The 27747-nt window shown below is 45.0% G+C and overlaps 1 protein-coding gene and 1 long non-coding RNA gene across 2 annotated transcripts in view; one reads left to right on the top strand and one right to left on the bottom strand.

Moving 5' to 3' along the window:
* Positions 1-27747, bottom strand: part of LOC149091303 (uncharacterized) — a 194739-nt gene that overhangs the window by 125949 nt on the left and 41043 nt on the right. The window lies entirely within an intron of this gene.
* LOC108651182 (uncharacterized) lies at positions 24299-25564 on the top strand. The gene has a single exon (XM_030385873.2). The coding sequence runs from the start codon at positions 24631-24633 to the stop codon at positions 24814-24816; it is 186 nt and encodes a 61-aa protein (XP_030241733.1). The 5' UTR covers positions 24299-24630; the 3' UTR covers positions 24817-25564.

Raw genomic sequence — 27747 nt, 5'->3', positions numbered from 1 at the left:
AAGGGAAGGAAATTAATATTTAAAGGCAAAGTTTGGTAAAGGCTCTATAAAACTTTGATTGATGAAAGGTTGATCGAACAAGCATACCTTGAGCTTTCTTCTTTTACATTCAGCCTATCCCCATTCTATCTAATTACCAACATCTTTATTTATATTTAATTTGCCTATATTTCACTGTCAGCAATGTCTCATCATTTAATAATTCATTCTTATCTCGCGTATGCAATATTTTCTTCTCTTTTGTGAATTCCTTTATATTCTGTACTTCATTCAAGTATTGCACATATTTTTCTTAAATTATTTTTTAATTAAAATTTAGCTAGTGTCACTCGAAACAATCGAGAAAAGGCGGGCCGCTAGGATAAGAGGAAAAAAACATAAAAAACAATAATACGAAAAGTAAATTTCCATATTAATATCAAATTTCCAGTGTGGTGAGCAGTTCGCTGACTGTCCGTAATTTATGGGGTCGACTCTTCAAGTCGTGTTCGGCCCCCTCTGCCCCGCGTCTCCCCGCACCCTACTACAACGCCCATGGCGGGCTAGGCAATTAAAAGCGTTTCGCAAGAAAATTTGAATTGAATGAAGAGCGCAGCGCCTTACGCACCAGGAAGTCCTTGCCCAAGCCCAAGCCCAAGCAGGTCTAGCAGCGAGTCCTTAAGCATAGGCATAGACCAGACAAGGGCCCGCACATGGATTTCTGCTTGGGTTTGGGTTTGGGTTTGGGTTTTGTTCTTGGGTTTGAGTTTGGGTTTGGCCTCGCTTTGGTGGTGGTTGCTTCAGGCGCTGCGCTCTATTGCCCTGATCCCCGCTCGCCGCACCGCCAGACGGTACCCACAACTCGAACAGAAGAAATGCGAGGACTTGAAAAGTGCGTTGATATTTTGTGCGTTGTGCGTGGCCAGGAAGCGTAAGCGACAACAGCGTGTCGAGGCGAGGTCCTGAAGCTGAGACGCAATTGGGCCGAAGGGCGGCAGCAGTCAGGCAGACGGACAACAGACAGACAGACAGACAGGCAGGCAGACAGCGAGAGTGAGAGGGAGAGACAAACGGGAGCGCGTAGTGGCTTTTGCCTCACTGTGTTACAGTGGAAGAAATCCTTGAGAGGTTTACTCTGCTCGCCGAAAGCAGAGACCAGCACCAAAATCGGGAATCCGCAGCTGGATGGATCTCTGACCAAATACAATAACAATTTGTCAATTAATTAGAATTGATTTCCGTTTCTACACCCAAGTTTTCTCTCAGTGCATTGCAACAATGGTCGCTAGCGAGTTTAACGAACTTTAAGCGCTTCCTGCCCGCCTGTTAAGGACCGCCTCCTGCTCGTCCTGCTGCTCCCTCTGGCGCTGCGAACCCTGGTCAGCTTTCATTTCACATTTTGCCGGCGATTCAGCCTCATAAGCAATTTGCCAGCGTCCAGTTTCGGTTTCATTTCAACTTGGACACGTAACGAGCACATCCTGGGCTCAGGCACAGGCACCGTTATTTGCTTCGCACCCCTACCAATAGCTGCTCCTTTTTTATGTTGCTGTATTATTTGGTTGCCATTCTCTGGCCGTCTGCCTTACGTGATGTAACAATGCGGTAGGTTGGGAATCGCGGCGGCTGCTGCTGCTGCTGCTGTTGCTGCTGCCTCCTGCTGCCGCCTGCTGCTGCTGCTGTATTGTACAGCCGGGGCTAAATAAATTTGCAAATAATTTACTAGCGTCTTGTGTCTGTCTCCTGCTCCCGGCGGGCGCTCTTTGCCCATACAGCTTCGACGGCGGCTGCGGCTGCGGCTTCGGGTTCGGCTGCTGCTGCTGCTGCTGCTGCTGCTTCCCGTTTGCCTGACTGAACGTCTCCAGACGTTCCCAGCGATCAAGGTCAATGTGCGTGCTGTGTCAGTAACCTTTGGCCATTGTCGCCTCCGCTTCAGCCACAGCAACCCAGACCTGGCACACACCCCTCGATCTGTACATCCCCATGCCCAGCCGCTCCCCCCACCCCTGACCACCTTCTCGGCTGCTCGCCTGCTCGCCTGCTCTGCAGCCCCTGTCGTTTTATTATATTTGGGCTTGTACTTACGCTCTATATGAGAGAGTGTGTGTGCTTCGTTTCTTTTTTTTTCGTGCCTTTCTTGCTCGCATTTTGCGTCGTCTGGACGACAAAAAAATTCTATATATTATTCGAACAGATGTGCAAAATGTTGGAAAGTCGCCTGCGCCTTCGTCTTGGCCCTTCGCCTGCTGCCCAAGTCCCAATCTGTTCGTTCACGTTTCCATTGTGTTGTTGCTGCTGCTGCCGCTGCCGCTGCTGCGGCTGTTGTTGACTCTCGAGCCAAAAGGCATTTGATTTGCCATAATCGCATATTAGTCGTTTGGCCCACGTTATGTATTTACTTTATGTGTCTGTCCTGGCCCACGTAATGGCTATCCAAATGTCTGTTGTTGCTCTGCTGCCTCTGCTTCGTCGTGTTGTTGGCCCACAAAACAGCAAAAAATTGAAAGCTGGCTTATCACAAATCAGTTATCAGCTCGGTCACATGGCAACTGTACTTACGAGGGGTCAGAGGCGGAGGCGAAGGCGAAGGCGGCGGCGGCGGCCGTCGAGAGCTTGAGATGATCAAATGGCCCATCAATTGAACAATTTGTAACTGAGTTAAAACGTGGCGACTTTTCTGACACTGTCATCAGCAGGAGATGCTGCGATAAGTTGCTGCCCGGCCGTAGATGCTTGGCGAAGATATTTGTGGGGATTGCAAGTGTTGGAGTCGAGAGGTGATCGAATGGATTTATGGCTTGTGGACTGGGTAAAAGTAACAAAAAAGTCTTGTTAATATGAGAGATACTTCAAGCAGAGCTGCCTAGGTGAGAGATACTACGATTTCTAATATTATAAGATACTACTAGTGATGACTACCTGTAGCTGCACTGATTGCAAATTGAATAGACCGCATCATAAACTATTGCCTAATTCTAACTGTCGTAACTGCTGTTAGCATAATTCAAGCCAGATCGTTGGCCTCTTTATCGCCTATCTATCACAGCGCGATGCAAATGCAAACTTTTTGGCTAATTAGCGCCCTGTCCTCCCTCGTCCGCTTCACCCTCTCCGACAAATAGTTTGAATAATTGCACTGCCAACTAGCTCTGCCAGGCAGTCAGGCAGCCAGCCAGTTGGTGGTTGCAACCACATTCCCGCCCTCTTTTGGGGGCAGCATATTACAGTCAATATATCATTCATTATCCGCCATGAAAAATTAGCAATCGCATTTTGTCTGCCACGCTCGTTTAAATGCAGAAGCGAAAAAAGTGGGAAAATAATTTTGGAAGAAAGTTTTATCAGTTTGCTGGCAGCCAAGAGGCCGAGACTGAGACTGAGACTGAGACTGAGGCAGGCAACTGGTGCAGCTGAAGAAATGTGCAACAAGAAGACGCTAGGGACAGGACAGAAGAGGACCAACTTTTCAGTTGTCGGCGACGGTTGGGCGCATAAAAATTAGGTAATAATGATGGCCATAAAATATGATTTGGACAGCAAGCCAAGAGCAGGAGCCGTAGCTGTAGCTGTATCCAGTCGGCGTCAAAAGTTTTCCAATAAAATCAGACACACAGTGCGAGGTCAAATGCGATGCCAACATCGATCATCTGTCCAGGGCGAAAAAAGTGGAGGACGACGGAGGAGCAATGTGTTGGAAATGTGTGCCAAAGTTGGCAAATGAATTAAAAAAGTTGACGTCTTGTTGGTAATTAACTGAAGGATGTGCCACAAGCTGCTGCAGCAGGAGCAGCAGGAGCAGCAGCAGCAGCAGGAGCAGCAGGAGCAGCAGCAGCAGCAGGAGCAGCAGCAGCAGCAGGAGCAGGAGGAGCAGTAGCATCAAGTGGAGCTGCTGCCAGGCCTGCATATAATTCATAATTATTGCAATGCGGCAAATTGGACGCCTAGCCAACATAAAATTGACAAATGTGTCTGTAAACTTGGCTAATAAAGGACATCGAGCGAGCAGAGACGCAGAGCACAGACTCCTCCTGTCTATTGCTGTCATCGATGCCCACCCTCTCTCTATCGCCCTCTCTATCGCTCTCGCTCTCGCCCTCTGTGACTCACCTAGAAGAGTGAGCTGAATATTTATTTATGGCATAGGCCAGAAACGTCCTTTGACTCTTTGAAAACGTATTTTTTGGCGCAACTTCGAGCACAAGATTTATTGTATTCACAGCAAGCGAAGCAGCACAGCCAGCCGGGAAAGAAGGAGAAAAAAAACAAGTTAATGAAAATTTGATGATGGCATTTGATAAACACAAAAGCGCCATATATCAACAACACTCGGCGACTCGCACTGATGGTCAATGCCATGCCAGGATTATTAGAAAGCTTAGACGAGAGTCCAACCCCCCAAATCGCAACCCCGCAGTATTTGGATTTTAATGGGTTTTGCGCTGGGCAGCTCAAGAATTATGACAATGCGGCGAGATATTATCGCTAATCGAGACTACTTGAGAGTTCAGTTAACCGAGACCAATGGAGATTTAACTCCAACTCTCTCTGCAAGCTCATGTGTGTGCGTCTCTGTGTGTGTATGTTGGCCATAAAGCGTTGGGTAGCAGCTAACAGCTAGTAATTTATGGTTAGTATAAGTGCAGGCCAATGACGAGGACGACAACGGAAGGCGACGCGGAGGGAAGCAGCCGACAGAGCAGTCTTTTGGGTTAAGCAGCAGAGAGTTAAAGCAGCTGCTGAATATTAATATGAAACATAAGTCTGTGTGTGCATGGGTGTGTGTATTTATAGTAAATGAGTGTATAATAGCTTCCAGTTTAGGCAAATATATATGACTATCAAATTCTATTGGACACAGAGCCTAATCTGATCATGAAAACTCTTGAGGAAACTCGAAAGCGTAAGCCTCGCAGAGTGAGTTTTATATAATATTCTTGCGAAATCAATTTATGATTTCTAGCAAATTACCCAAGTTCAAGGTCCCATAAACAAAGTTCAATTTCAGAAATTGCATTTCCATGCTTCTTTTACCTATACTTACAATAAAGAGGAACATCAACTTTCAATGAAAAGCTATAGTAGCTGCTTCATATCACCCACATTTTAAACAAAATTCTTCAACATTTTCACACAGAATTTCCACATTTATTTAGCTGGAAATAGCGATGCATTCAGAGCACTGCGGCTCATTAATTTCAAGCAGAGCATTTTTCAGTTTATTCAAGAGACATCCTTGACATATATCATTGATAAATCGTGTGATATTGATTAAGAGCGACGCTGCATAAAGAGAGAGGCAGAGCGCTAGCTGCAGGGACATTAATTTCTGAGATTAAATAGAACGGATCTAAGTAGAGAATACTTTTGAAATGACCGACGCAGTTCCAGGAACTCGAGCAGCAGCAGTAAGAAAAGGACACGACGCCTGGGACAAGGTAAGGCTCTCAGAGCTCAGAGCTGAGACCTCGGTGCTCTGGGCGTTAATGTGCGAAGTGTGTCTGAATGAATTTCAGCAGAATTTAGCTGGACTCTCTGTGCTCCGTGTGGTGTATCTGTATTTCTATCTGTCTATGCATTTGAATGTGTCCTCTCGCTCTCTCTCTCTGTCACTCTCTCTGTCTTTTTTCTGCCGGCCTGTCGGCATCTATTGAATGCGTTCAACTCGTTTCGCAAGGCGCATAGCAAAGGATAAAGGTAAATCACCTTTTGTTTGTTGCCCTCGAAATGACCGAGTTCATTGTCAAGTTCAGGTAACGTCTGCTCAAGTGTGTGTGCGCGCCCGTGTGTGTGTGTGTTTTGAGAGTCTGTGAATTTGTTGCGCTTGCGTCAAATTTAGCTACTCCAGCAGCAGGCAGAGCAGGCCAGGCCAAGCCAGGCAAGGCATGGCCAGGCAGGGGAAGGGCAGGGCAGGGCAAAGCTGGAAGCCTGAAGCTCGGCCTGCAGCTGAAGTGTGGCCATGTCTGCGGCTTTGGGTTTAGTTTTGGCTCTGCTCTGGCTTGGGTTTTGTTTTGGTTTTGTCGAGAATAGTCTCCGACTCAGTCTCCGATTCCGACTCAGTCGCCAGCCGCACATTTGGGCTCCGGTTGCAAAAGGATGCTCCATAAAACAAAAAGCTATGCGAAAGTGACATTTATGTGTTTTTAATTCCTTCACAGTATGAATGTGCCTGTGTGTGTGTGTGTTGGGCTCTTGTTATGCCATTCTAAGGAATTTGCTGCTTTTCGTCTGAATTTACCTTGCAAAAGCGCATTGACCTGCAGCCCAGCAGAGAGCCAAAGCGAAACCAACAACAACAACAACAACTCTCAAATAGTTTGTTGTTGTTTTTTTTTTTTTGCATAGAGCTGGCCGAAAATTTGAGCTTTTATTTTTGAAACTTGGAATTGCTGCTGTTTGCGCACTTGAGTCTCTGGAGCTCTTCAAAATTTGGAGTGTTTGCCCTCGACGAATTGATCAAAGTTGAAGCACTTAATATTGGTTATTAAATTTAATTAAACTTATTTCAGCACGGCAAATGAAATGGATATGTTTGAGCATGGCTTAAGAGAAAATCAATGCATTAAAGAAGTCCTTTAAGGTTTTGCAATTCTTAAATTACTTTTGAGTCAATCCTAGTTCGAAAAGTTGTTGACATACATTAAAGCACAGACACAAATATTATTTATGTTTATTTTAGAAACTGTTCCATCCAAGTCTTTTGTCAGATACCCTATAAAGTCTTCTCACATCCTCTGCCAAACGCAATAGGAACTCGCCTCAGCTGCTTCATTCTCGCCTGATCAGTTCTTATGAATGCGCCAGCAACTTAATCGGCCCGATCCGATCATAAACAAGCCAACTTTAGTGAGACGCCACTTAAAGGCCACCGAAATAGCCGAAATCGCGAAATTTCTCGTTCGTTTATTTTGGTCCTTTTGCACCTTTCGCTCGAGTCGGCTACCTGGGCTGGGCCAGCATTGGGTCATTGAATGCAACGCTTATCAAGTCTGCGTCCTGCACGTCCACATTGATTACAAACTGTTGAATGAATTCCATGCCACACAGCCACGTCCCTCGCCCCCCGCCCACCACCCCGACCAACAAGCGAGCTGGGAATTTTCGGACTGCTCTTTTTGAGCTGAGCCGCCGTCGCTGTCTCGACCTGGTCAGAATTCCAAGAAGGACATCTCTCTCTTTTTTTTTTTATTTTATTGTTTGGCTCTGTTTGTGTTGTGTTTTTGTTGTCTTTTATTTTTTATGCCGTTTTCATTTAAAGCATTTTATGGCATTTTGTTTTAGTCGCCGCTTCATTATGATTTTTATGGCCACTTTGACGCTGCGGCTGTGGCACTCGAGCACTCCAAGTGGAGCTCAGGTGAGTGGCTGCGCCTACGCAGGCCAGAAGCCTGAACTTTGGAAGCAGGGAGGGCAGGGCTTGCCACCAAATGTTGCTGCATGCGGTGGTTTGTTTGAACACCGAAAACCGTTTTTAATGCTCGTTATAATTTTCGTCTTGGCTTTCGTTTTCCTTTTTCCTTTGCTGCTTTGCTTTGTGTTGCCTTTGCCCGATGTTGTTGGGATCCCATGCCGATGTGTGTAGTATGTAACATACATACATCGCCATCAGGGATCGTCTTCTTCTTAGTTGTTAGCCTCTTCTTCGTCCGTCCGTCTGTCTGCTCTGTCTGTCTCTGTCTCTGTCGGCTGACTGCGGGTGATTGCCCTCTTAAGCATACCCCTGCGAGTTTCGCTTAATATCCTTGGGGCAAACGAAACTGTTTATCGTCTCCAGCTTCATCGATAACTGCGACTGCGACTGCATCCTATTTGACTGTGTTTTGGTCAACGAGCAGAGTAAATTAATTGAGTTGCTCGTCTCTAATTGGGCTCTTTAATCAGGGAGAACTGCGCCAACTTAACTAAGCCTTAGTTGTTTGGTAGATCTAAGATAGACTTGCGCTTAAAGCTTTTATTTCAGCATTCAGCAGCATTCATTTTAATCATTTGGTCTAACTTGTTGGCATATCAAACTAAGGTCTGGTTGACATGATGATGATGTTTAGTCTTGGGCTGAAAAGCGAAGGCCTAGTTTCTCTTCAGGTTTATTTCGAATTTCATTTGTCTATTTTAGTGTTTATATAACGTTTGCTTCTATCAACTGTGGACTATGCGCAGCTTGTAATTAAGTAGCTCTCATTAAATTGAAGGCACTTACAGTGCTGCCAAATGACATTTGACATGGGATCTTTGCCATCTGACGTCAGCAGTCGGACATAAAAAACAAAAAAAAAAGATATTAATTAAACTTGATAAAACACTCTAATTAATTTGTAGCCTTCAAAATGTGTTTTTAGTATTTTTTTTCGGTTTTTGGGGCAGCTCGTTGTGTTTTATGGCCGAGCATAAATTGAAGTTCGTTCGGCCGCAGTCATTCATAAAAAACGCATTGTACGCAAAATTGAAACAATCTAAAAAACAAGAAGAAGCACTCTGGCCACGCCCACTTTGTCGCAATCCGTTAGCTGTAATTTACTTTAATGGGCAATAAAACGCGACATAAAAACTAAAAGACAACTCAAATCGCATTTCATTTCGAAATTATGAATTGAAATTGGAATTTAAAGGCGGAGGCCTAATTGAAAGCGAGACAACGATGACGGCGACGGCGACGAGCTGCTTGAGGTGGGCGTGGCCGCACAGTGGGCAGCATCAACTGTTTAAAATGCCATTAAAGAAAAGCAAAGTAGAGGGAGGCGAACCCCAACTCCGACTCCGACTCCGTCCCCAACTCAAACTGCATGTCTGCAATAAGGAAGCACAGCTCGATTGCAGACTGCTGCAGCTGTATGCAACTGTGGCTCCAGTCAGTCAGCGGGTAGGGGAGTCGGGGAGCCAGAGCCAGCTAGTCAGTTGGTCAGTCGCTGGCGCCCGCCGACTCACTCAACTGTTTAGCGGAGCCACACGCAAATGCAAATATTACCATAATTATCGCACATGGCCCGCAGACCATGACTAAAGCAATCGCGCGTCCATCGCCGGACAAAGTCGCAATCGGAGTTGAAGTCGCAAGTCGAAGCCGGCGTCGGCTGCCCAGCTAGTGGCTAGAGGCTGGTGGCTCTCCCTCTTTCTATTGGAGAGCGCTTGTAGCTGCGGCTGCGGCTGCGGCTGCGACTGCGGCTGAGTTTGAGTTCGAGGCACGCGGCATGCAATCGAAATCTATTACCATGCATTTGCCGACCCGGTGAAGAAAGCGGCTCATTACATGTTTATTATTGTTGTCGGTGCATACTCTATAAAGCAGGCGAGGTATATTAGCTTAGTGTGAGTTGGACAGCTAATGAAAGGGAGAGAGTTTTCAATGTACTTGCTTATAGTAATCATATAATGACAATAATATATGGAACTCTATCGAATAACTCTGTAATGACTTATCAGAGATATATCCAATTACTTACATTTACCATACCTGAATATCTCCTGAACTAAGAGCATTTGGTATTCGAGCAGTGTCTACTGCCATTTGTTATTGTTGTTACCTGGCCAAGTGCGGCACTTGACTTTATTTTTGGTTACATGCCATGGGCCATGGCAATTTATTCTGGGTACCCAATAAAAGTCACTTGATTGGAACTGCAAGTGGCCGCTTTTATTGGTTTATTATGGCAACGCGCGAGGGTTCGCGGCCACCTGCCAACAGGCAACGGCCAACGGCCAATGGCCAACGCTCGTATCTGTCGTAGCTGGCGTAGCTGCCTTCTAGCCCAGCTATAGGCTGTGGCAATCAAATTTGATGGCCTTGTTGGCAGGCGGTCCAGCATAATGGCCGAGAGCTCTGCACTCTGCCACATCTCTCGACACTCAATCAGCAACGGCAATGCAGCAAATGCCGCCTCATAAGTCAAAAAGAATGTCATTTAGCTTGAATGCGGCAATGGCTGCTGCTGCTGCTGCTGCTGCTGCTGCTGCTGCTGCTGCTCAAGTGCCGCCTCTTGGAGCTGGCTGCGCACATGCTCGACTGGCGCCTATCTTAGCGCTCGGATCTGACTGTCGCATGAGTTATATGCCAGGGCCATGAGCAGGACCAAAGCCAAGCCAGCCAGACCAAATATGATAATAATTTTATATGCTCGTAAAAGCATTAAAAATTACAAAAAGAGCAATTCATATAAAGACACACACACACACACACACACACACACATACACTCACACCAGGCAAATGGTCAAGAGATGAGGCCAGCGATTGGGCCGAGTTTGTGTGGCACAGTTTTGCTTTTATTGCCGTTACTTTGTCTGGCCAATTGGAAAATGCCCACTTATGACATTTACAAATCGCTGCTCCTGCACCTCCGGAGGTAGTCGAGGCCATAAAACTCTCAGCGCTCAGCGCTGATCTTTGCCAGCTGCCGATTGCTCAGAGTGGACAGCGAGGCACAGCTCGTGGTGGGGTGCCGTTTTACGACTGCCGAAATTGAGCTGTGGCAACGTTTTAATTGACTCTCGTCCATTTGCTGTATGAGCCATAAAGCCATAAAGCTGAAACCTAGATCTGCACTCTAAAAATATTCGTTTTGGAATTTTAGATTTTTTCATACGATATGGATTTCAGTGAAAAGGGGCGTTTTTTCTAGGAACTACAGGCTATAAAACTAGGGTCACAATTATGTAATTGAAGGAAGCAGAAGGCATAGAGATAAAAGCCTTCCATGAAATTTTCATATTTTTATTAAGTCAATATAGTCCAACTTGTGCTCTTCTTTGCGATTCTCAAAAACCTCTTAATATTTCGCATATAATACTTGCACAACTACTTTCGGTTATACGACATCCCGGCTGAGAAAAGTTTCTGATGTACTGTGAAAATTAAAATGCCATAAAGATGTGACAGACTATTCCACTTAGCCAAACCCTTGCCCCGTCTCCCACGCCTGCTCCGCTGGTCTAACTTACATATCCAATTAAATTCAGTTGCAGTAAAACCCCAAAAAATCAACCCTGGGAATTATGCCAAATGATGCGTATCCAATAAATATGTAAAAATAAAGACAGAGAAAACACACCAAAAAAAAAGAGAAAAAAGAAAAAAGAAACCATAAAGAATGTTAAAATGGTTAAAATGTTCCATTTTACAGCTAAGCCCTCGGAACCGCTCTCAGCGAACGAGCTGCTTCGCTTCACATTGTAATTTGGGGCACTTTCCGAGCAAATATTCATTTCACTCCGAGTCGGAGGAGGGTTGTTGTTGTTTCTTTTACGATGATATGCCGTGCATTACACGGCATTTGAAGCATGTTGAGCTTTATGGATAAGTTTTTTTTTTCCCTTTGCATACATATATTTCGTTATTGTGGCTGCTCTGCAGTCGGAAACAATGGGACAGACGACAGCGGCATTCGAACTTCTTTTGCACGCAATTGACTATCAAAATTTTATGTTGGCTTTATTTGTTTGCTGTCTCTAAGCCGAAGGCAGCAGCAACAGGGCAACCCAACCCCGAACTCCAACCCTCAAACCCCAAGCTAATGGCAGCTTGGAGAGTGACATAAAACCCAATTTTATAATGCATATAAAGTTTTAATATGTCGCTATAGAGTCAGCCCACCCCGGCTAAAGAGCAGGCAAAAATTGTATGCCCACTCTCTTATAGAAATTTTAGTAGGCCATCAAATTTTACGCGCTACCAACAAAAACTTGTGCATAAAATTTTACTTCCGAGTGACTCGGAAACGCGTCCGTCCTGCAAGACTCTGGCCGGCTCCAGCTCCCGCCCCAGAACCAGGCTCCGCCGACGTACAGGCATATTCATTAGGCCAGCCTAGGGCAAAAGCACCCCGAAAATAAAAAAATCGTTTAGCTCGGACCTTCAGCGGGCAGCAGCACTTAAAATTAACGTGAAATTAGCTTGTTGACTCAACTCTATTGAACGGAAATGAGCCCGAACACAAACGGAACACGAGCAGGCGCCAGAGCAGCAGCAACTGCAGTAAGCCTCGTGGGGCTCGTGGGGCTCGTGGGGCAGCGCTGGGTGCCATAAAATGCGGAAACAGGATATCAGCACATGGGGGCACATGCTGGCCCCAACATTTTCTGAAATATATATAAATGCTGAGGGCGAGTGAGAGTGAGAGTGTGATAGGGAGAGGACGAGGGACAGGCAACAACTTGTAAGCAAATCATTTGTGAAGTCTATTAGCAACGAAGAGCTATACCAAGCGAGCGGCACAGTGAGGCAAGCAGTGTGAAATGGGCAGGAAATAGCAATACAAAAGACGTGCTGAAATGTAAGTAGTCCAAAGTAATGTGATCTTGGCATAGGTAAACTAGGCCTGTAGCTATGGCAATCCTATAAGATCTTTCGGGTAAAGATACTCATATTGAAGAATACTCAAACCTTCTATAACTTCATCTAGTTCACAAGATGCAAACTCAGTTTAGCTAGTGGCAATTACTAAGTTAGGCTTGATAGCCGATTCCTCTCCAGTTTCAATGCACTTTACAATTCTAATGTCTAATCATAACAAAACTGCAAACAATCTGGAATTATAATAATAAGCATACCATTGTGCTTCAGCCCAGCTTAGCTACCCGCCCATACTAGTGTAAACTTTGAGCGTTAGCATTAGGCATTAACATTAACATTAGCATTGACACTTAAGCCTGTGTCTGTATGTGTGTGTGTGTGTATCCTGAATTAGCCACAGACTGCTTTAATGACAGTTGGCGACAAAACGCTTACGTTACCATTTGAATGGTCAATAGAGAGTACGCTCTGCCCTCCCCCTGGCGGGCGGGCAAACATATTGTGCAAATGGATTGGGCCCGCAGAAGGGTTATTAATAAATTAAATGTTGATGTTGCTCGGCAGCATGCTTGTGCACTAAGCCGGGCACCCAGAACCCCATAACCCCAGGACCCCAGGACCGGAGCACAAAATACACACAAGTGGCATGTAAAATGTAATTCAATACCTTAAAATTGCTTATTTGCACGGGGCGAGGGTGTGAGGCAGGGCCAGCGGAGGCAAAGGGTCTCATGCACAATTTTAATTAGCACTTCCAGCTAATTTTCCGACCTGGCCGGGCTGGGTAATAAAGTCGCTGGCAAGGGTTTATTGGGTCAGGCAGTCGTCCTGCCTCCTGTCTGCTTGTTACCTTGGCATCGTTTTAGGCCTTAGCCTTGAGCGACTACGCGCCCCCTTAAAGGCCAATCCTGAGGCCCAATAAAATGGGCATTCGCATGGTGCCTAGGTAATTGCCAGCAATTGTGGCCAGAGACATTGAACTTGCGACCAAAACGAGCTGTTTAAACAGTAGCTGCTAGCTGGCGGAGCTACACGTGTGCAGTGTCTCGTCTCGTCTTGGCCTGGCCCGGCTTCAACATAATTTAATTAAAAAATTCGACAATGATAAACACAGAAGATACATTAAAAAGCTAAACTTGATAATGAGCTGCCACAAAACGGGTGCGAGCGAGATGGCTAATCGACGGGTCTTAACATTTTTTTGTGTGTACTTAAGCTGGGCAAAAGGGAGCTACGAATCGGGTAGATCAGCTTGCGGCAATCGAGTGTAACGCATGGAAGAGAAATACAGTAGTCTAATTGTACAACAGTATGCATATATTACATCTCTCTCTTTTTCTCTCACTCTCCATCCATCACTCGTTTCTATTGAGTTCCTCGTCCTTCTATATAAATCTTATTTCTCAGGGAAGCCGTTCTCTCTATCTATCCGTCATCAGCTGCCTTTACAACACACATCTGTCGATTCCAGGGTATCTCAATGGAGAGCACTCTCTCGCTGGCTTCTGCGTGAAGTGTGTTGCAAAAGTGTTTGCTTTCAGTACTTGACTTGATTTCAGCAATGGTCGCGTCTGTCTTCGCCTGTGGCTCTGCTGCGGCATTGGGTACAGGGGGCTCGTCTGTTCGGGGGTGGGTTGGGGGCTGGTGTCTCGGTGCTTCTTGTATGTGCCTCGAACCACGCACACGGGCCACTTAAAGCGCTGAGCGCCAGTTTCAGTTTCGGTCATTTGAAGTTTATTACCCGCGCACGTGTGAACCGAAAATACCAAAACGTACAAAATTTTTACAATGAAACCAAACCGGAAATCGCTGAAACAGCAAAAAAAAACAACACACACACACGCATACACACAGAGAGCAGAAGCAACACAGAGACATGTCCAAGGCATGATATCTATGCAGGTAGTCAGTGAACCAGACGCCAGAGTTAGCCAACCATTCAGGCTGGCCCCAGTAGTCGAACACGTTAGAAGCCTCAAATGCGGCAATGAAGACGTCTAAATGCGAAATTAAATATGACATTTTAGAGAAATTAAGTGGCCCATGTTGGACATGCTTTTAAATGGCCAAGATCGTAGACAACGTACTCGAGATATCGCGCGACCGCAAGACAGCAAGACAGCAAGACCACGACCATGTTCGCCTCGGAAGGGTCTGCCTAGCATCAGGTTGCTAACTAGGTGGCTGCCAGCTAATGGACTCTGCGAGCGTAATACGGTAGCCAACATGGCTTAGGAAAGCCAGCCGAATACCTTCAGCTTACACAACTAGGGCAACTAGCATATGAATTTCAGCTACCTCAAATTTGTTGAAAGCGCCAGTCTCGGGACTGGCAGCGAGTTGAACAACTTGAAAATGTGAAGGAAATGTAGTCGATCCAAATGAGATCTTTAAGGAAATTCGACCGAGGAATGACTACTGGTCATAAATGAAATTCCCTAAATATCATTCATATTGTTATTTCAATATTTCAAATGAAATTCGCAAAAACTCTACAGCAAATAAATAATAAATATGTGGATAATTAAGTTCCCATTCTCACTTTCTACAAATTTCTGCATATCATTTTTTACGGTTTTTAAAAGCAACTTGTCGACTTTTATAAATTAACATATTCTTTCCCAGAAATTCTCTGATTTAAGCAGAGCTTACTTTTTCCCACAATCTCAGCAAAATACACACAAAAAAAAGAGAGAAAAAAAAAAAACATTTAAAGACCTAGACTTAAGAGTGTTGTATGTGTTTAGCTTAAAATCCGTATCACAGTTTGGCACACAAGATCGTATTATCCACATCCATTCGAATTTTTATTGTTTGTATTGACATTTTTGGCTTCGGGGGCTTTTGCTTTCGCTGCCGCTGCTGCTGCTGCTGCTGCTGCTGCTGTCTCTGTTGCGTGCGTGTTTTGTCTCATTCATGAATTTTTGTAGATTTTTAGTCAGAGATAATTTTGCGAAAATAAAACAGCGAGCCGAGGGCCACTGAGAAATGAAATGTTCATTCAAAACACGTACAGTGAACGCACCAACCAACAGTCGAACAACAAATGCAAAGCGACAGCAACAACAATGAGACAAAACAAATGTGAATGCCCACGCAGGGCTCGGAGGCACTCAGACTAGAGGACGGGCGGACGGACGGACGGTCGGTGGAGTCGGCTCCGCCAATTGGTGTGAAGTGCAAACAGCCGACGAATGAGCGCGTCAACAACGGCAACAACTACAACGCAATGTCCGCAATGGAGCTCAATATTATCGACAACAATTGCGGCCGCTTCATTCATGAAATGCTCGTGCGAAAACAACAATAAACACAGCGGCAACAATAGCAACAACAATGACAAACAACAAACGGCTTGGGAGATTTGTAAACTTCATTACGAGCCCAATTATAATTCGCTGGGGGGAGTAGTTCTCTCCGAGCAAGTATTTGCAGTGCATTCAAAGAGATACTCGGTATCTTTTAGATACTGCGTATCTGTGGGGCGATCGGTCGATCGATCGATCGATCGATTGAGGTCTTTGACTTGTGTCGAGATCTGTTGGCTTGCGCGCTCCCAAACAGCGACTCAATTATGATTAGTCATCGATCGTATTTGTAGCTCCTTGAAGTTGCTGTTGTTGTTGTTGTTCTTCTTCTTCTTCTCTGGTTAATCGTATCTAAATATTTTTGTGTATTTATCTCACGTTGTTGGCCACTTATCGTTCGCTTGGCGCGGCTTCGCTTCGAAAATCACGAACTTCGTGGCGCATACAAAAAGGGAAATTCGTTGTATTTTGTTTTTGTTTGTTTTATGTTGTTGTTTTTGTCTCGGACAACACACAAAAAACAACATAACAACAACTGCAAACCAGTTGCCTGATTAAAAGGTGAATGAATTCGCAAATCCGCAAATCGCATTCACAAAAAATAACGAAAATACTAAAAATTAAGCAAACAACAATTTTTGTAAATATTCATTTATTTTTGTATGCCAAATACCCTAAGAAATTTCGTCAAAATTAAAGTTCTGTACATTCATATAAAACAAAATAATTTTAAATAAAAAAGATTTTATTTTTAAATATGGGAAAAAATAAAGAGAATAAATCAACTAATACAACAAATATTGTTAATCAATATTTACATATCATGTCCGTTTCTCTATATCTCTATATCCTTTATAGCACACTTTGTTTAGCTCTCAGTTTCTTTAGATGCACAGGGTATTCGGGATGTTGGCAAACCGACTTAACTGCCTTTAATTTTAATATTTTGCCTCTTTTGCTTTTTTTGTGGGTTATTCATTATGATTTATATGAAAGTTGCTTAACAGCCGTGGCGAATGTCAATGCGTGCATCTATCAGATACAAATGACCGGCGCATAATTTTGGTCATTTTACGAGCGTGCGATTCGTGCTCTCTCGCTCGCACATGACGTCAATTGGGTATTGTTTAGGAGATAGCTTAAAAACCGAAATTCATTTGATATGTACTTATTTGAAAGCCACATAAACAAGCTCACACTAATGAGCATTGCAAACACAACAACAACAACAACAGCAACAACAACAGCAACAGCAAGCAGAACCAGAGCAACAGTGACAAAAAATAAAGACGAGGTAACAAAATTCCCAGCTCTAATGGAAATTTACCCAGTTGGCACGTTTTTTGTGCACTCGATCATTTATTTTGTGTTTTATTTATTTCTATTTATTTACTGTTTGTTTGCTTCCTTGAGTAGTTTTCCTTCGAGTGTAACAATTTGCTTAGGCCACTGCCTCAGCAGCGCTTGGACAACTTGCAGCAACTGAAGTACAGTTGTAGGTGTATATGGCTCTCTCTGTGTGTGTGTGTGTGTTTGTGCTATTCATTTCGCATGAATGAAACGATTTCTGGAATATTTCTCGTTGCATGGAAAGATTTCAAAAAGTTTCCATTACAATTAGTAAACAAAACTCCAAGGGCTGGCCCCCCCACCCGAAAGACGAGAGGCAAAGAGATGCAAACAATTCAACAAGTGACTCGACGCGGGGTCAATCAGCAGCCAACTGAGTGCACATATAAATACATACATACATACATACATACATGTGTATATGGTTATAGTGACAATGATATGTGGCGAGCATATGAGCATTGAGACTGAGCTGCGATAATCCCACAGCAGACGCATTGCGGGCGCGTCTGGCATAAGGTAAAGTCGAAGTCAACATCAGTCGACTGATTATCGATTTAATTGGAGATTGCACAGCTAGTGACATAATCACATCATATTAACCCACTTGTGTGAGTGGAAAAAAACCCCACTGCATGACGATTACAACAGTTCTTCCACTGAGTTGTTGGGTTAAGACAACAAAGACAATGTTAATCAGAGTTGCCTTAACTATAAAAATTGGAGCAATATTTGACTGGAATGTTGGACGCTCAAAGTCTAGAGATCTGTTCCAAGCTCATGAGATATAACGGGAAGTGTATGCTCTCCTATAGAGTGGTCATTCATTCAAAGTTTGGCAAGCGAGTTACTTACATTATAGCAAATCAATATTACAATTACTCATTTTCAAACTGGCAGCAGTTATCTCAGAAATTCAGTTGAAACTCAGGTTGACCACCCAAAGCTGTGGGTTTCCCACGTTAACCAAATGCTAGGGGCTGTATTCTGTGCGAGCTTAGGCTATAAATACCAGAGCCATCAGCTTGACGTGCCCAGATTTGGTACCGAATCGAAGTGCAAGTCCACGATCAAGTCCAAGACCACGTCAACGTCCACATCTACGTCCACGTCCACGTCCACGTCCAAGTCGAAGTCCATTGTGCAATGCCATATTTTGCACACAAATTTGCGCACGCGCAATGCCAACCCAAATACCAGAGGCCCAATGCTCGTATTCCAGCAATAGGCTTTCAGCTTGCGGTACTAAAACGCAATTCCAAGAATCATCAGAGACAACAACAGCAGCAACAGCAATCGCCCGCCCGCTCATTGGCATTTTTGAACGTTGCAAAATATGAAGGAATGCAGTCGAAGTCGAAGTTGTAAACGAAGTGGAAGAATCGCCTCTTAGTTCCATGTCGGAGTCGGAGGTAGGAGCTGGAGTTGCAGTTGCGAACTGTCAGCTCTTCAGCGGCACTGAGAAACAGAGAGGGAGAGAGAGAGAGAGAGAGGGAGAGAGAGAGAGAGCTGCTCAGCTTGGCAGGTTGTCTTGGATATCTTCGTCTTCGATCTGCGCATTGGGCTCCTAACTGAAGCAGTCAAAGAGAGTGTGCGACTGCAGTGCGGAATTTCATTTTGTTTACTCTCACATCTCACATGGGGCATGGGCCCCTCGCTCCCCCCACCCAGTGCTCCACATGCCGCATGCGACTGCGTGTCTCGTTCGGCTTTTTGTGTGTGCGAAATTGTTGTCATTCTGTGCCGAGCTGCAGGTCTTTGTGCTCCGTTCTTTGGTTCTTTATGGCCTGCTGCATCAATCGTTGAGTGACTGGAACTAAAACCAGGAGATGCCAAGAGAGCTCCAGCTCCGCTCACTTTTAATGACGTCTTGCGTGCCACATGCAGCAATTAAAGAGACTGAGACAGAGAGAGAGAGACACTTCTTGCTCAGCTATGCGAAATATTTGTATTTAAATTTAATAAGAATGAGCCCAATTGTAACTCTCGCCCAATACATAGGGAACTTCCTGCTTCCCTTCTGCTATGATAATGTTGTTTTGTGCAGTAATCCTCACGAGCTGTTGACATGGCGTGACCAAATGCCGGAGTGGCAACTGTTTGGGGTCACGAACCTCTTCAGCTTTCGGCAAGACTAAACGGATTTGCCACAGAAGAGTGCGCGATGCGCCGTTGAATCAGGGTCTCCCGGTTGAAAGTCGAGTGATTCGATGCTTCTTCACATTTCTGGTTCTGTCTAATCAAAGGGATTTAGCATGACAAACAAAAAGAACCTGACTTTCTCTACCCCTCTCTCTGTCTCCCTCTATCACTCTCTGGTGAATCGTGATTGTTTCAAATAGTTTCGACCGCTTTGTGTCCACTTCAGATGTCAGTCCTGCTATGCATTTCTCTTGCTTTCTGCTCTGAGTGTCATTGAGGACAACAGTTGCCAACTCCACTAGCGGCAGCAAGCAAGGATTGGTGCAACGTGCAACATTTGCTATTTGCTGTTTGCCATTTGGTATTCGGTATTCGGTATTTGGCGAGCTCATGTCTTCATTTTGTTTGGCCAGAATCAGTTGGGCGATGGCGCGTGGACAGCAGCTGAAACTGTAGCTTTAGCTCAAACTCCATACCTAATGCACACGACATTTTGTGCCGGCATGTGGCATGCGGCATGAGGCATGCGGCATGCGGCATGTGCCACACTGACAATGCCAGTCGCAGCTCTCGCTGCATGCGCGTCAACTTGTGTCAAAAACCAACCAAGTGCCATTTTGCGGTAGTTGTGGCAATGACCATGGTTAACATTAACAACAACAGCAGCAACAACAACAGCAGCAACAGCAACAGCAGTAACAACAACAGCAGCAACAACAGCAACAGCTGCGGCAGTAACAGTTACAGCCAACGCACATTGGTTCTATCACAACTTAATTATGGATGTAATCTGTCTGACAGAAATATATATGTACTCAGAATCGGTAAGCACCTCTCTCTCTCTCTCTCTCTCTCTCTCTCTCTCTCTCTCTCTCTCTCTCTCTCTCTCTCTCTCTCTCTCTCTCTCTCTCTCTCTCTCTCTCTCATTAACGATCTAAAACGAATCTCACATCTTACTCATAATTCTCAGATTATCACTGAACTTATTAGAATATCTTTATAAAACAGAATTAGCCAAGTAAAAATTGATAGCTTCATCATCTGGATTACCTGCAAGGGCTGTAGAGCGCATATGCCATATATAGAATATGTTTATATTTTCTATGCCCATCTTGCGTTGTTTGGAATCAGAGTGCAATGCCTTAAGCGAACCGCATTGCAGTGCAAATAGGTGGACGGACGGACGCGCAGTTTCCAGTTCACAGTTGCCGTAGTTCGTAGTCCGTAGTCCGTAGTCCACGTCCTCGCGCCGCTCCCCACCTGAACTTTGTCGTGGTCGGTGGGGAAAACGTGGCCACCCACGTGGCTGCTGCTGTTGCACTTGCTGCTGCTTCCCGCCGTCAACCCGTCAAGCGTTTTGATTGAAATGTGTTTGTTTGGCTGCGGCTTTGGTTGCTTCCCTGACACCTAGCCCCGGCCCCTCCACCAGTGGCATTCCATCGCTACATACACATCAAAAACTCGCAAAATAAAAACACATCAACCGACAATAAATGCGAGAGGAAGCAGGAATTTTGTGCGAAACAAACGATGGAAAATCCGACATGACCATGGCAACACCACCCCACCGTAGCCCCCCGACCCACACAAGCCCGACCCAGCCCAAGCAATCCACAGCTAAATGCGGCAGGCAATCGCTTTGGCATGAACACAATATGCCAACGGAACACGGATGGACATGGACACGAGCAGACCATGGCAGAGTAGCCGAGAGGAGAGGGAGAGGAGAGAAGGCACTGGGTAAATGCTCTGTGATGCTACGGCTGTAGTTGGCTTCTGACTCCGTTGGCCGACAGCTTTGTTGACGTTTTGAAGCATTGAGTGGTGCATCCCCAAGCCAAGCAGCAACAGTAATTGCTCCATCCATATATATGTATATATCTGGACCGTAGCTCGGCAAAGAACAACAGTTTTCCTTTACCACAAACATTTTCAAATAACAGTGAAGTATGGCGAAGTATAACCATTTTTGGTAATACACCTATCAATAGCTTATCGATTTATCTCAATGGTTGAATTTTACGAGAACTTAATTGGAAATACTTAAAGCCCACAGCTCTTAGTTGATATCTGCATTAATCTGTTCCCTGAGTCCTTCATAGTATTTATCGATAGCTTCTCTAGCATGTTAACTTCTGTATAGCTGGTAATAGCTGAGTAAAAGTTGCTCCATCGACTTCTGAGTTTGTTCCCTGCTGCACAAATCCCCTAAACTGCACTTTTCTATGTATATCGATATGGCTTTAATCGGTAAATGCATCAATTTAGTTGAGCTTGAATGCGAGCTGCTTCAATTTTCCTCAGCTCAAACTAACTGCATATCGAGTGCTAATCAAATTAAAGCTACAAATGCTCTGCGAGTCCCCGAAGCATCTGCGAATTCAACAAATGTCGCTCTAGGCATGGTATTATCGAAAACCAAACCAACACTGAGTGTGTGTGTGTGTGGCGACAATTCTGTCCGCCAGGGGGCGTCTGCGTTCACATTCACAACAAACTGCAAACAGCACACGGCGTCACAAGCTGTTTCAGTTAGTCTTTTCACTTTGGCTGTTTGGGGCTAAACCAAGTCATCAGTGGGCTACGCCCCTCCTCCCACATTGCTTCCCCCGTCGCCGCGAGCCACTCGCAGCAGCGCCCCCCCTCGCCGGCATGTTTGGCAGTTCCCATCGCACGCCCCGTTGAGTTTTGGGCAACTTTCAGTGCAGAAAATTTGCTTGGCTTTCGTTTTAATTTATTTTATTGCGAAATGCATTTTCGGTTTTTGTGTTTTGTGTTTTGTGTTTTGCGCTGATTTCTTGGCCCCCAAACCCAAAATGTGTCGCGTTGACTTTCTGTCGGGCCAAAATGAAAACAAATTTAATTTAAGTGTCAGTTACGCTTTTCACGAGGTCGCCAGCTCGCAGTCGAGAACGTCGTAACGTCCGCATGGAGGAAGTTTCTTTCCACTGCTGCTGCTTCTATTTCTCCTTCTGCTTCTGCCTCTTGTTGTTTTTTCTTTCCTCCTCTCCTGGTTTTTTTTTCTCTGCTTTCCTCTCTGCGTCGTTATTGTTGCTCTTGTTGCAAATTTAGTTGGTTATCATTGCGGTGGCCAAAACGACACGCAACACCATTATTTGCCACATACTGACAGCCGGCACTTCCGTCCTGTCCACGTCCGTATGGCCCCAGCTAGCCCAGTCCTAGCCCGAATTTCTAGTGCATATGGTCGAGTCGTTTTGGTCGCCCCGTTGTCCTTCAAGTGTTACTTGAAACAACTTGAACTAAACGGCTGAAAGCCATGCACTTGCACTCCACATACTGCGACCCCCTCCACAGTTTTGGCTGCCACTTCACCTGCAGCCCAACCTCAACCTCAACCTCAACCTCAAGCTCGAGCTCAACCTCAACCTCAACAGTTCACTCTTCATTTTAGCTTTGGTTCGGGCTCTGGCAAACTTTTGCCAATGCGAATACGTGTCGAAAGACTTTTAAGCGCACAAGGACACTTCACTCTGTGACCTGCCCATGTCCCTAACGGCAATACAAAAAAAAAAAAAAAACAGACTTCTATATATGTGCATGCCCATGGCCTTAAAGCTGACATTACGTGTCCTCGAATCGCAGGAGTTGACTTTAATGAGTTTGCAACACGGCTATAATGCCACAGCGGGCCGATAAGCAACACGCACCTACTGCAACTGTCCAGCAAATTAGCTTAATAAAAAACTCATTACAAAGAGGAGAAGCTTCCCCCCCCTCATTAAGAGATAAGCTGAAGAATTTGTAATTGTAAATGATTGCAAATTCCGCTGTCAAACACCTGCTGTAATTGGCAGAGCCAGAGAGAGAAGCAATAAGAGAGAGGGAGCGATAAAGATAAAGTGATACAGAAAGAGAGAGAAATTTTGCTACACTCTGCCAAAAATTAATTAAAAAACTCTTTAACTTGACTTTTATAAATATTGATCAAATTAAGATCAGTGAGAGTGAGGGTTAAGCACTCGAAAGGGCTCTCAGGAGATCGTGAAAGGAAGGAAACGAAAAGTGATCTGGACTCATTTCACCCTTTCACTGTGAGTTATAATAAAACATGATCTATAATGTGCATAAATAACTAGTTACTAGGTTTTAGTTATTGGCCTTTGCCAGCTGCAGAAGAGAAACTATAGAGCTGATCTCATTTCAGCAGTAGTCTCTAAGCTTGTTCAATTGAATGCATGACAGATCAGAGGCAAATAGTTCATATTTACTATATGATGGCATTATGACATACCGTATTTTTGTTGATCAATGCAATTAGCAGCTCGAAAGTATATATTTATGGGTGTATATAACTGTGCATGCAGCAACAAGAGCTGTGAGCGCATTGGCAGCCAAGATCAATGCAAGATCTTTGACTGAGAGCAGGCAAACATTTTTGGCTATGCACACTGCGATGATTCTCACAGGTCTTTCTATATATTTACATATTTATAGTTGCAATTAGCAATTTCATAAGCGTAACATCCGCTGTTGATCGTTGATCGTTGATCGTTGATCGTTGCTCGTTGGCCATTGATCGATTCCATGAGCTCACTCCGTAGGGCTGGGCAAGTAGATCTCATTCGCAATCGTTGCATTTATTAATAGGCGCAGTGCTGCGGTGGCTTCTGATGTCAGCCAGCTCTGGCTGCTGCCTATGAAATGACGTATACGCAGCGTATTACCTGCTGCTTACAAATGAATGACGTCAACGGCTCGGAACTTGCATCTGGCGCGTGCGAATGTCGCGTCATTGCATGTGTCATCGATTGCTGTATCTGTCCCTGTCTCTGCCAATCGGCGATTGCATCACGATCCCAGCTGCATCTATAGCGCCGCGCGTCTGTCCTCTGTGTGTGTGTGTGTGTGTGAGCTACATATAGCCTACGTTCATCTGTTTTTGGCGGCAGCTGTGTGACTAATAGAATCAAATGTGCACCGAATGTGGGTCAGGCATGAATTTGCGTTTGCCTAGCGACGACGATGGCGATGGCGACGGCGACGGCGGCTTCTATTTTTGGCCAGTCGGCAGATACAAATTATAATATTTTTCTTTTTTTGCGCCGGTCGTAAAAATCGGCGACAGCATTGTGAATTAATCATATAGCTCGAGTGTGCCGCTGTGCCAGGCGAAGGCGAAATAAACCGCACAGTTGAAGTTTGGCCCCAAAATCAATTGACATGATTTCTATAATGGCAACAACAGCAGCAACAACGATACAAGCCACTGGCTGATATTTGGGGCGTGGTACGAATACGCAAAACAAATGCATCGATCAAACAGCTGTTGGGTTGGCCGGGGCAACAGTCGAGGACAAGAGCCGCCACTAACCTAAGCCAAGTTGAAAGACGAAGCGATGGCCAGAAATCAGTTCAGCCAAAGGCAGCAGCGAGCTAGGACGACAACTGGATTGCAACTGGGAATCGGGAAAGGAGCACACGACGCAGAACAGAAGAAGAGTAAGAGGAAGAGGAAGCGGAACAGGAACAGGAACAGGAACAGGAAAAGGAAATTCAAATATAAGCTCTGCAATTGACAATTAGAGACGAGCATTGAGATCCTGGCAAGATGTGCGACTGCGGCTGCTACTCGTACTGCTTGCACGACACGACGTCCTGCTACAGCCATTACCATACCCATTCGCACTCGCACCACTGCTGTGCGGGCTATAAGTATCTGAAGTGCCTGTGTCGCTACTATCGCCACGTGCACTGCACCTGCTCCTGTTGGCGCCGAAAATGTTACCTGCTCTAAAGCCCAATCGGGACACATTTTGACATTGACAGCCTGACAGGACGGAGGATGCGATGCGAGCGGGAGGCGGAGCGGGAGCAGCGAATCAGCACCATTAAAAATCACAACTCAAACAATGCAACAACAATGACAACAACAGCAAGAGAAACAAACAACAGAAACTAGCAAAAAAAAAAAAAATCAAATGATAAAGTCCTTTAAGTAGTTGCATAACACTTGGCTGCATCCTCGTAGGAGCTGCCAGCGTCTCTAATGGATGATTGGGGGTGCGATTGCGACGATAGCAACTAGCGTGCATACGGGTCGTATGTGCAACGTTTTCAGTTGACTGGGTGAGTGCGAGTGTGACTGAGATAGACAGAGAGTGAGAGAGTGAGAGAGAGAGAGAGAGAGAGCGCGGGAGATGGAACGAGCGATGTGGCCAACTTGTTATGGAGCAACTGTTTTTGGTGCAGAGTATCACCTCGCGCAAACGGATTCCATTTAACTAACTCACCATGTATAATCAAACATACTAACTAGTTAATACATATAGCAAATGACACACACACACACATACATACACAGTTACAGCAATAAGTTCTAGTGCATAAGTTTATCTTCCAGGCACAAGATTAATATTTGTTATCGATAAATGTTAGTTGTAGTTATTGATTCTATTGATCATCATCGTCTTGATGATAATTTGCCATATTTGTAACGACTAAAACAACAAATAAATAAAGTTCTATTCCAACACTAACACAAACCATTTGAGTTAGACGAAACTATCGATGGGCCCATTCCTGATGACAGCTGGGAAAGAGATGTACATTAAAATACAAATCGATATTACGTTGAGTATGTGGAGCTGGAGATTTAACTAGGATAGTTCAAGAACAGAAAATGCGCAGCTTGAGGTAACAATTAGTCTTCCAATAAGCTCTCTTTAGGTTATATGACCTATTGAGCCGTCTCATTTACGCTCTCCATTTACAACTTATATTCTTAGACTCTGCCTGCCTGCCCAAAGAGTTTTTCCAGGAATCATTTCAGTCAATACATATAAATAAGTAATCAAAGATATATATCTTAAAAAGTTTCTAAATATGGAAACTGTTTGGGGAGGGGTCGCTCATCAAACAGAATCCATCAGCTAGGCACAAACATAATTACAGTTCGCTGAGCTCCTTTTAGGAAACTCCGGCACATTTTATAGCCCATATACTTGGCCAGTTTATTAGGGTTAGAAGCAAAAGGGCTTTAAAGGCTGCCCACAATGGCTGTAGCAGATGCCATATGATAAATTCTTATGACTAAACAAATTACTGCTGTTCAAATAGACACTTAATTTAGAAGGACTAACGTATGTAATGAGCCAGGCCATAAGCATAATTCGTAATCATTGGATTCTTGGCTGACTTCAAGGACGCCAACAACAACAACAACAACAGCAGTAGCAACGACTTCTTGTCAGCTTTGCCCAATTGGCCGTATGCAAATGGCAGGCAAAGCCGCCGTACTCAAAAATGCCTTGGCTGCCAAACAAAAACAAAAAAAAAAGCGCTTCCCCAACAGCTGCCAAAATTCCACTTGGTGGGCGGCCAGGGTGCGGTGGGCGTGTTCGAAATTGTCCAAAAATGAAAATGTTGTCATTTTGTGCATTGAATTACGTTTATTTGATGGCTGGCTGACGGGCGGGCGGTCGGGCGGAGGCCATGCGACTCGCTGATTATCCGGCGTAACGACTGCGATTGCGATTGCGACTGCCACAGGGGAGATGGGCAACAATGCCTGCCCCAGCCACACTCCCCCATGATAGGTGTTCAGGTGTTCCGGCCGACAAACAAGGTGATTATGACACGACCTGGCCCCTCGGACGCGTTAATGGACTTCAAATATGCTCCGCTCCACGCCAAAGGAGCAGAAAAAAGCACCAGGAATTCGGGAAGGAAATGTTATTTAAATTTTCCTTTGTGCGGGGCTGGGGGTCCGAGCGGCCGGCCGCAGGACGTGACCGGCCAGGACTCTCAACCGCGTGGCTCATGAATAGCTGATGGCGCTCGTTGTGGCAGCTACAAATCAGCTTCAATATTGGTTTTTGATTATCGCCCCGGTGGGGGTGTCTGCAAGTGTGGTAGTGTGGGCGTGGCAGGCATGTACTGCATATTATCTTGTGACATTTTAATTAACATTTTTTTGCGCAGATTAAAATAAATTAATTCTGTGCCGTCTACATGCCTTCCGGTCTGCCCTTGACAACCCACCGCCCACGGCCCCGCCCCTTGGCGAGAGTACCCGTTGCCCTTTATCTATGCGATATACAAATTTTTACAGCTGACTAAATTTATATTGCGCATGCAAATCGTTTGCATAGCTGAGGCGGAAGCAACTGTTGCCGCTGCAGTTGCAACATTGTTGCCGCGGCCACCGTTGCGGCTGCTGCATAATTGTCTTCTGGCAATCCACAGCCACGATAAAGACAGCAAAAAAGTGCTGCACAAATTGTGAATGCTTTGGCCTTTATTTATTTATATTTTTAGTTCGTGCTCGCAGCGAATGGGGCGTGCCTTATGGCGGCTGCCTGTGTGGTCCTCGGACCAGTTTATCGATAAAAGCGAAAAACCTAAACACCGAACAGCCGAAAAAAACGAATAACGAATAACGAAAAACGTGAAAACTCAACAGCAATTTTTTGGTAAAAGTTTGAATGTTTTATGTGACAGGAGAAAGAGAAAGAGAAAGAAAGTGCCAGAGCAGAGCAGCAGCTGCTGTGCATCAAATTTTATATGAAATGTATAGAAAAGGAGTAAGAGGGAGCCAGGCAGGAGTGCTCGACTTGCATATACCCTGACTTGAATATACCTCAGAGTCAGAGTCAGATAATGGGCTAGGAATAACTCTGTCGCTACGAGGAAACTGGCCAGACGACAGCGCGTCGACGCCCATTTG

The sequence above is a fragment of the Drosophila navojoa genome, chromosome 4 (assembly GCF_054131105.1).
Source record: "Drosophila navojoa isolate 15081-1374.11 chromosome 4, UAZ_NAV_1.0, whole genome shotgun sequence".
NCBI lineage: Eukaryota > Metazoa > Arthropoda > Insecta > Diptera > Drosophilidae > Drosophila > Drosophila navojoa.
Note: the sequence above shows the minus strand (reverse complement) of the source record. Positions and strands in the feature narration are given on the sequence as shown.